The following is a 10,967-nucleotide window of genomic DNA, read 5'->3' on the forward strand; positions in this document are numbered from 1 at the left end:
CTTGGATTGATTTTGTGCATTTAAAACAAAGGCTTCTGATGTAAATGAAGAGCATAATTTATAACATGAAATTAAATCTCTCACCATTTCAAGTACCATGTGAATTGGTTATATAGAGGAATTTTTAGTAGAATTGTTCAGCATGGAGAGAAGTTACATTGATTTTATTTAGAATGCACAAAGAGTTCTTTTTGTAATGAGTGTAAGTAATTGTTCAAGTTGGTGTAAGACACATGCTTCTTTTATGTATTCATAAAGGTATCCAGAGATATGGTAAAGCAGTCACAGACTTTGGTTTGTTAGGTGTTGCATCCTCAAATAATCGTCAGTATCAGCTGCACAGAAGACCAAGGCACCAATTGTAGCAAGTCTGCTATTATTTCAAGTATATCTTTCAAGAATTTTTAAAAATTATTATTTTATTTTGAGCTGTTATTTTAGGATTATTTTTGAAGTCAACACTTGGGGCACACATATTCATAATTAAACCTGTCCATTTCCTTGTACCTGTTGTAGCATGACATGGATGTGAACAGCGAGGAGTTGCCAAGTGCGGTACGCTGCTCCGTTGAGCGCTTCCAGGACCAAGGTGTGTACCTCCTGGAAAACGGCATCATGCTCTTCCTCTGGATTGGACTACACGTCAACAACGAGTGGGTGCAGAGCGTCTTTGGCGTCAACTCGCCGGCCCAGATCAACATTGAGTCTCAGCAGCTACTAGAGAGGGACAACCCGACGTCTCGCAAGCTTCGAGCCGTCATCAGTGCCGTCCGGGCGGAGCGGCCCAGGTATATGAAGGTGGGTAACCCGTGAGCACTAGTCATTTAGCTTGGTTTATGCAGATGGTGGAAGTTCGCAGATTTGTAGCAGTAGGGACATTTAAGCTTAACCTATGTTGTATGTAGGTGGGAAATACTTAACTTGATGCTTAAATGTGGGTTGAACCCTCTAAACCTTCTGGTATGGCTGCAGTGAGCAGAACGGTGAATGTGAAGTTTGATTCGGAGATGTACAAAACTACATGTTCATAAGGGTCATATAGATTGCAGTCTGTACGTAAGTTCATTTATCTTATGTACCATCTTCCGCAATTTTCAAAGTCCATCAATGCACTATTTTCAGACCTGAAGGCAGTGCATTACATTGCTTGCTTTATTGAGTCAACTTTAGACTGTGGCATGAAATCATCTTGCACATCACCTATGAATTTTTATATGTAAGTCTTAAAGTGATGCTCCTACACTTTATGCTTTGATTATTATTTTTTCTTTCCTGACCCTCGAAAGTCATGTGATAGTCCAGCACATACAGTCACACCTATATCAATTAACCAACTGCCTGCCATGGTCAGAAGTACTCCATAATTTGATGAAAATCATTCTACTCGTGAAATCTCACAGCATTGTGCTTGTAAAAACAAATGCATTTAAGAAAGGGTAGTCTCCTATTCTCTGACCATTGCTGTATAGTCTTGTAAAGTGGAATGGGAAATGAAGCATATGATATGCAGATGATGGTGAAAAACACTTTTTTTTTGTCCTCCACAAACATTGCAGCTGACTCTGGTGCGGCAACGTGACACCCTGGAACCCTGGTTCCGTCACTTCCTCATGGAGGACAAGGGCTCCAACGCCTCGGCTTCCTACGTCGACTTCCTCGTCCACATGCACCGCGAGATTCGGAACATCCTGAGCTGAGGGGGGAGTGAGAAAGCCTTCGGGGGACGACTGCATGACCTTAGGAGGGATGGATAGTTGTGGTCTGCTGTAGGTCTTCGTGTAGACAGTCTGCAAAGGATGTGTGAATGAATCTTGGCAGCTTCCCTCTGACTGAAAGAATCGGAGACTCGGCTGTCTAATGTCCTTCTGAGTGGCTGTCAGTAAGAAGCATTCACTGGCGAGTTGAGAGATGGCCAAACATAGTATGTGATGAACTATTCAATATGTCAAACATCCTGAGCGATACAATCATTTTACATTTTAATGAATTCTCCCCCTCCCTCTTGTCCTGTTTTTCCTCTCACTCACTGTCCTCAAAGTAGATAAGGGGATTTTAATTCTCTTTTTTTTTTTACTTGCCTGTGTGAACCAAACTTGTTCCATGTGCTGTTGTTGAAACATACCAACTCTTTTTTCTTTTTTTTGCATTCTCACAAACCTGAAATTATTATTGTTGATTCAGCAATTTACTTGCAAAAGTTGGTGTCTCAATTTTGTTCCCCGTGAAATGGATATTGCGAGACATTGGTACAGTTGCATTTCTGCAGTTTAAAAAAAGAAAAAGAAAAAAGATCTAGGTAATGAAATAGTACATGCACTAGTTCATCATGTCATTGCATTCAATGTGAATTTTTGTTATAGTGTATGATTATAATAACAGAATCTAAATGAAATACATAAGTACCTCAGCATTTGTTTCTGATAAGATACTGACTACACCAAATGGAGTATTAAACAGTAGCCGCACTTACTGTATCAAAATTAGAACTGTGCTTCGCATTCTTGTTTCCCTAATTTCCTCTTAAACCATGTGCAAAAACAAGATGCCCATATATCTAGTGAACAGGAATACATTCTGTCGAAGAGGTAGCGCAGAAATAGGAACATAGATGCAAACTTCTTAAGATAACTACATAGATACAGATATTTGCCGGAGTGCCATTGAAAAAAGAAAAAAGAAAAAAGAAAAAAAGCAAGCCTTGAATTAAGGTACATGTGAATTGAATTTATCTGATGTAAACGTGAGTACTTTGTGTGCTGGAAAATTGCTTGCAATGCCAAGAGGAGATAGTAAACTTTTAATGTGTAGCGTATTATTTCAATTTGAGCAATGATTCAGATTCCATGATGGTTATATAAAGTTACCGTATCTCATTGAAGTATTATTGAGAGTGGAAATGAAAAGAAAATAGGTCATAAGATAGGTGTGAATTTATAATTTTTGAGGCAAAGAGTCCAATGGCTTAGAAGGAGCAGTCTACTTTGAAACACTTGCAACACAGGATTCAGGTTTATGATCATTTGAATGCCCCTCCCCCTCCCCAGCCTCCTTCCTTGAATGTGGGTTCTCCTTTCTTGTGTGTCCTGTGTGTCTGGATTAGTATGACTATAGACATGTGAATTACAGCGTTCACAGTGAAGTAGTTGAGAACAGAGACGTAAACGTGGACCTTTCAGTTTGAGATAGAAATGCCTTCACGTTCAACATGAAATATGTCTGCATCGTGTTGGAATCTAAATGTGAATAGTGGTGTTCTCTCTCTCTCTCTATCATTCATTCTGTCATCCTCTTACTTCCCCTTCATTTCTCTTTTTTTCACTCTCCTGATCTTACTAGCAACTGCAGGTATATGCAATGTCCGAGTTTATAATCATGTACTGCCTTCTAAACAGGCTTTGAGGGGAACTGACCTGACATGGAATGTTATTTTGAATGTAAGCAGTGGAAAGCATAAGCAGCAGTGTAGTGAATCTTATTTGGAATGCAGAGATAGTGTACTCATAAAGTTGTTTGAGTTGTTTGAATGTCAGTCACATGTTATTTTTCTACCATGGTTGTATAATTGTAACATGTCTAGCAAAGTATGTGTGTGTATTTTTATTTTCTTAAATATTGCAGGTTTTACTCCTTTTTTTTTCATTTGACAGCATGCTCTTACATGTCTTCCAACACAGTGGATGATAGCGAGTATTACTGTCACACAAGTCCGTATATCTCAGTCATTTTATGTTCCAAGTACATGAGAGTGCTGTGCAAGGGATACTGTATTCCATGAGAAAGATGTTTTTCACCAAGAAGCCGTAGGTCATGTTAGATGACTTGTTCATGTTCACATGATAGTTACTTAGTAGTGTTTGGAGTGTCTGTCAAACTCTGGACAGGTATTCACAGAGCTGTTGCCTATGTTTAATTGCTTGCATTCAAAATATCTCCTGTTGGGGATAGTTTTTTCTTGAATATCTTTTTTTCATTGCATTCGCCTTTGCCCTGCTGCATCACTTTTCAGATGAATGATGAAAATTTCTATGGCTATTGAGTGTTGGAGAGGAAAATGTCTGAAATTTTTTTTTTTCTTTTTGACCAATAATCCAGAGAAGGCTTTCAACTAAGCATGAGTAACACTGCCAATGTCTGCGTTTCATATTTACCACATTTTCTGAGAGGGACGAGGTCGTGTTTATTTCTTCTACTGTTCTCCCTGACCCTCGCATCATTGAGGGAGCTGTAGTAAAGTCTGTTGCAATGAATAGGGATGAAATGAACTTGTTAAAAAAAAAAAAACAAAGAAAAAGAAACAACACAGTTTTTAAGAACAGAATGTGTCAAATTGCACATATCAGAGCTATTCATAGGGTTTTCATCAGATTCTGTTTTTATAGTATGGCCCAAGACGTGGTGCAGTTGTCTTCAGGATTTTAAAAACAAACAAACAAACAAACAAACATGCAAAATCCAACTCAAATTGCAGCTGCTCTGCACCAGGACCATGAATGGAAAGTAAGGTTAAGTTGTCACCGAAAGATACAGCACTAAAAAAAGATGGTGGATACTACATTGTTTGTAAAGTGTATTATTTACAATCTAAAATAGAAAGGGAGATAAGATCCATATGCAAACTCATCATTGTGTCACAATTTGCCAACCCTTTGTGTTGCTGGTGCAAACTATCATTGTGATTTTTCTTTTCTTTTTTTGCATATGTACATGTGGCTGATTTTGATTGTTTTAGATGGCATTTCAGTCACAGCAATCACTTGTGTAGACTAACAAAATGTTCGAATATGGTATTGATTCTGAAGTGTGTTTAAAAGCCTTTTGATTTCAACGCAATTAGATGAACTTCTCCTGGGGTAATGAAGGCTAGATGAATTGATGGAGCCATTTCAAGTGACAATTTTATGGTGGATGATTTCTGTAGGTTGCAGGTGTTGACTTCTGTTTAACTGTAGTGGTGGCTATGCAAGTCGACAAAGTCATTTTTTTTTTCAATTGCTCCGTGAAACATACATATGCATATGATGCTTATTCATATTCATGTATTTAAATTTGGATTGATTTGCCTGTGCATGATTATGTCAGATTTTAATGAAAATTTGTGTCAAGGTGGAAAGTAGCAGTGTCTGAAGATGGCCACTTCAACTTGGTAGACATCTGCAGTCAGTGAAATATGTATAGCACATATAGGCAAAATGTATAGCAGTATTTAATGTCCATTTTCATCACTGACGTTATGACCATAGAATTCCATTCCTGTAGAACTTTGATAGCTACTTAAAGGGTTCAAAGTTTGTGTTTCATGCCTATATCATTGCTGATGTTAAGATTCTTTCTGCATTTCTTTATCATTTTTTTTAAAGATGTAATATGATGACTATTATCAATATTTTCGCTTTGCTGCCATCAAAATGTTTTGATATTTAGCAGTTAAAGCTACAGAAGGGACTGTCTATTAAGAGGTAAACCTGTGTAAATAGCTAAAGATATATTGGAATCTGCATTGACACCGCTGATGGAGAGAATCAGCCCATATATTGTACAAATATGGCTTGGGGTATGTTGAAACAAGGCATATTATTAAGAACATTTAATTTTGTACTTTTTAAAGACCAGGTAAAGTAGTTTGGCAGCCAGTGATAAAGAGAATACCACTGTGTTAATGTTCAGTTTGTCATACAAGAAAAGAAGCCATTGGTAGAACAGGTCTTTAATTGGATCGGTATGTTGTGTGTGGCATTAGTGCTGTACTCTTTTTTTTTTGTCTTTTCCGTTGTGCACTCTCTTTCTGTTCTTCTAATAAGAGATGTTATTAGCACATAGAACACTAAACATCACACCCTGTGAATAAACAAATAAAATAATTGCTGATATTTCAAATAAAGATCAATTTGAGTTATTATCCTGTTATGTATTGTACTGTATTTTGTTTTTTGTTTTATTAATTTTATTTGAATAGATAAATATGTATAATATACTGTATAAGCTGTTAATTTTTGCGAATTTCACGAATCTCAGTTGGATCACGAATTTAACAACACGCGAAAATGTCTCCATGCGCTAGGGTTGATAGCACAATTATGTTAGTGTTGGCGTCGGTTCGTGAAAACAACATCTCGCGAAAACGTCTATAACCTCATTCGCGAAAATATCTGTGCACGAAAATAACAGCTTATGCGGTATATATATATCTAATATACTCACATGCACACACACATGCATATGTTCACAGTTTATGCAGCTTAATCAGGATGATTACATGGTAGAAGAAATATAATAGATTTTATATTGGTGCTACACAAAGGGCAATACATTGGCAAACACATGACATTAAAACTTGCATACGCTCGAATATCACCACTGTAATTCAAACCATGCATATCAATATCATCTTCAGGATGTTTTGGTGAAAAGGCCCAGAATCACCCTTACGGAAGTATCTATTTTGTCAGGAGCTACCCACTTTGACATGGTAAGGACTTGCGTGTTGTGAATAGGCACATGTTTTCACTTGTCATCTATAGTAATCCGGCGGATTACAGAGTTGGATGTGGTTTCCATGGGAACATAACAAGTATCCACACAAACAGATGCCTCCCTGGCAAGTTTGTCAAAACATGTTAGCTCCTGTTATAATTCACACGAGCTCTTGTTATAATCCACTTGTGATTACAGATTCTCTCACTGTGTCAATGAGCCATTTCTATTTCAATGTTTTTCAAGCCATTTCATTTTTTCTATGTTGCTTTGTCTACTGGAATATGGGGTTCATCTTATATGTACATGTACTGTACTTGCAAATTAATACACCTGTACTGGACATCGTTCAGCAGTCCTATGATTCATTTTTCACTCGCATTCAAGATTACATTAGACTCTGGAAAGCATACACATATAAAATGTACAATATCATATGTACATGTTGCTAAACCTCCCTATATACACGCCTGTTAGTGTACATATGTGTGTATGTATGCCCTGTAGGTCAATATTCCTCTCTCTCTCTCTGGAAATCTTCCAGTTCCTCCCTCACCCCTCTCTCTATATGTATATATATATATATATATATATATATATATATATATATATATATATATATATACATATATATATATAATCCCTATATGTATGTCTATGTATATATGTGTGTGTGTATATATATATATATATATATATATATATATATATATATATATATATATATATATATATATATATACATATATGACTATATATGTAAAATGGTCTATGGGGGAATATATGTCTGAAAACGAGGTATCTTACGGGAAATTCATTCCAAAGGGGAATTGGCTTTGACAATATTTTTCAAAGTCATATCATTGGTCTAGGGCCTTGGGACTATTTCATAGCAGGGCACAGATGGCATAGTGTGTATAGATTTAGGACTGTACCATTAATACAATTTAGGGGAGATTGCCAGGGATGCAAAAAATGGGTGTATATATTGGATGTGCATAGAAAACAGGTCATGGGGAATTTAGATATATCTGCTTTTTCTATAAAAAAAAAATAGTTGTATTTTCTCATTAACATACAGAATTTAGTGGCATATGATGCATAATTTTTCAATAAGGGCAATATTTGCATTTTTTCTGAATACTTTCATGCTTTTAATAAAAATTCCCCCAAACTATCATTTCTTGCGCATTTCCCCTTATGGCTGGAAATAGCATGTATATAATTATATATATATATACATATATACATTATATATGCTTAAATATATCTCTAGATATAGTGAGATATATATGTCAGTGTTTGGTGAGAGATGGTGTCCATGAACATTTTTTTACCTCCACACAAGCAATTTCATTGGCTCCTTTCATTCTCTCTGACATTAAATGGTAGTTTTACTTGCCTTTAACATTCTTTTTTTTTTTTGGGGGGGGGGGGCTTGCACTCTTGACTGTCACTATTTCTATTTCAGGTTTTTTAATCCAGCATTACCTCCATTTATTTGTCCTTGGTTAGTCAACCTTATATGCCTCTATTCCTCTCTTACACTGGTTACTCACTTTGTCTCTTAACTTCCCTATCTTCTCCCTCTCACGGTCCTCTCTGCTGATCCCAAGGTTAGTCAGCTTAGGTTGGTCAGCCATACTTAACTCTTGATCTCTCATCAAGGTTAGTCAATCCTGCCCACCTGTACTTCTCTGAAGACTTGTCTGTCTCATCTGACTCTCTGTAGTCGCACTCAACTCATCACTTGTCTGGGAGGTTAGTCAGTCACAATAGCTCTTTCCTTTTCTTTGAGCCCCTTTGCATCTCCATCTCAAAAATCACAATTATTAAAAAAAATACAAGTGTAAAAGATAATGACATCCATTATCTAAACAAGTATGCTAATACGCCTATGATACACTTTATTGGAATCTTGATCACATTCAAAATGAGCACATTTCAGACAAACCATGAAAACCTCTTATAGAAGATAGAAAAGAGAGAAAGAGCATGGCAAAAGTTATACCAATCCTTTAACGTCATCTACACATTCCATCGAGACCGACTAATGTATGACCAATATATGAATTCATTAACATGAGTCAAGTTGTTAGTTTAAAATTGGTCAGAGTAGATATACCTTACATATATACTACACATCCCATTGAGACTGGCTAATACATGGCCAATTTATGGATTCATTAGCATGAGCCGTTACTTTGAAATTGGTCAGGGTAAAAAAACCTCACACTGATACTTTCTTTCCAATAGTTTTATTTACATGTATGTTAAAACTTGAAAGATTCATGGTTTTTATGGTTACAATATACATGAATAAAAAAATATCAAGCTTACATTGTATCCTATTGTCAATATTATGACTCAAACATTAATGCCAACTTTTATGTTGCTTTCATAGGAAGCCGTTTTGCTGATTTCAAGAAAAGAAGTGGAATTTTGTTTATTTTTATTTATCTTTTCATTTACCTTTACTCTTTTATTTTTTCATTTAAACAACAAAGTCAAACAACCTTCTGAATAGATTTCCAGTACTTTTTTATGTTCACTGAAATGAATTGCCTTATATTACTGCATCATCATAAGTAGACACACAATTGGAAAGGAGTTGGAACTAGATTCACTTGTCAACTGACAAAGCGGTTCATAAAATACAGTATTTGCATTTACAGTGAAGACCAATCCACAAAGTTGGAATGTGTAGTTGATGGCAGGATGAATGCTACTATCATTACTGCAGCTTTTGGATTGATAATACATAAAACTAGGAGCAAGTTGTCATTGCCACACCATTTTGCCAAAAGATCTACTTTGGTGATCAGCTATCAAAGACACCTCTAGCTGGATAAGAAGAAAAATGATGATTACAGCAGATATTTTTTGCCAACAAATTCTATGCTGCCTAAGCTGCAAAGTCGCTCTCCTTTAATGCATGGATTTTGAAGACAAAGTGCACAGTATGTTTAAATGGAGCATCACATTTGATATTGATTACAGAAAATTGTGGTTTCACTCACACTCTTTGATATAAAACAAACATAGAATGCGCAAGAGGAATGTAAGCATGGAAAGCTTGCAAATACATAAAACTGTGATAAGCAATTTTGTTTGTGCAACACAACATACAGTACAACTATCAAACCTCTTGGAATTGTGATTTTCTTTTTCTTTCTGGTGCATTAAGAGTTTTGGAATGCCATTCTATTTGCATCTTGAGTTGTAAAAATAGCTTCTGCTCACTACACTGTGTAGTATGCTTTTCTCATGTCTATCCTATATCTCTACAATGTCGGGGGAATATCATATGACATATTACATTGTATTTGGTTGTAAAAGCTGTGGTGTAATGAAAACAACTTGATGAGGATGTTATTCAGTGCAGTCATAGAAGAACAAAAGAAGAGAACATCAATGATAAAAACAAAAACCTTCAAATGTATTTGGGTAAATTGAATTATGTCATAATGATGATGCATTTCAAGCCAGGTTGAGAAACAAGCCCATCTTGAAATAGGTAAGAGAGAGTATAAATAGTACAAGCTAAAATCAATATTGTTGCCATGGTATCGGAATCTATTCAAACAATTTGCTGCATTACAAACATGCTTTCACACAGGTATGCATATGGCAAATCTAAGGAACCATATAGAGCAGAACAGCTGAGAAAATTGCTGGAAAAAAATGCAATCTCGATATAAAGGACTGAATTTGGCAATTTATGCTTCTCGCAGACATAGAAGGAGCTGTTGATCTTTAAAATGTCCAATTTTTCATGTGAACATCTTTCTTCTTTTTTGTGCACTTATAGTCATGAGACCCATATCATGGATTTATTCATGTTCTGTTTTGTACAATCTGACAATCTGTGCACATCTACAATCTTATATTCCTACCTTTTTTCCTATCAAGATCTTAAATAGCTTAACCATCTATACACAAAAAAAAAAATGTTTTCTCTTCATAATGAATATAAACCTATTTACACAATGTTAAACTGCTCTTACTGTTAACATTTTAAAATCAACAATTTAAATTCTGGAAGCCACACAAACATCAGCAAAATTGCACCAACTACCCTAATACTTCTAAATCAACGGAGATATCTGCATCACCTCCTTGCAATCGGTATTAAAGTTCATTGAATGTTTTCTAAGTTGAAATGATCTCCCTTCAACTACCAACAGCTGCATCACAGACTCATGTCCATTATGGAAAACAACAATATCTCGATACATTATGCAATCATGCATAGAGAACTCTTTAAGACAACCACGGTATACAGGAAGTACAATGAACAGATTTATCACTGATGATTTGAAAGTTACGTCACTTTGCATTGATTTGCTAAAACACACATAAAATGAACTTAAACAAGGCTTCTCATTTCTGAGAATAAAATTAGTCTATACAACTGTCAAACAGACGGAAGATATTTTCTACATCTGCAGGTGACACATGACATTCATGGACTTGGTAACTAGAAACTTATTCAG

The 10,967-nt window shown here is 35.8% G+C and overlaps 1 protein-coding gene across 1 annotated transcript in view; it reads left to right on the forward strand.

Moving 5' to 3' along the window:
• Positions 1–2,052, forward strand: part of LOC139733783 (protein transport protein Sec24C-like) — a 20,811-nt gene extending 18,759 nt beyond the window's left edge. The window contains exons 18-19 of the mRNA XM_071644588.1: positions 517–798; positions 1,557–2,052. Of these exons, the coding sequence (XP_071500689.1) occupies positions 517–798; positions 1,557–1,697 (423 nt within the window). The 3' untranslated portion in view covers positions 1,698–2,052. The remainder of the gene's footprint in view (positions 1–516; positions 799–1,556) is intronic.
• Positions 2,053–10,967: the final 8,915 nt, after the last annotated feature.

This window comes from Diadema antillarum, unplaced genomic scaffold (assembly GCF_040938485.1).
Source record: "Diadema antillarum isolate AM-2024a unplaced genomic scaffold, OU_Dant_1.0 seq00000491_RagTag, whole genome shotgun sequence".
NCBI classification, from domain to species: Eukaryota; Metazoa; Echinodermata; class Echinoidea; order Diadematoida; family Diadematidae; genus Diadema; species Diadema antillarum.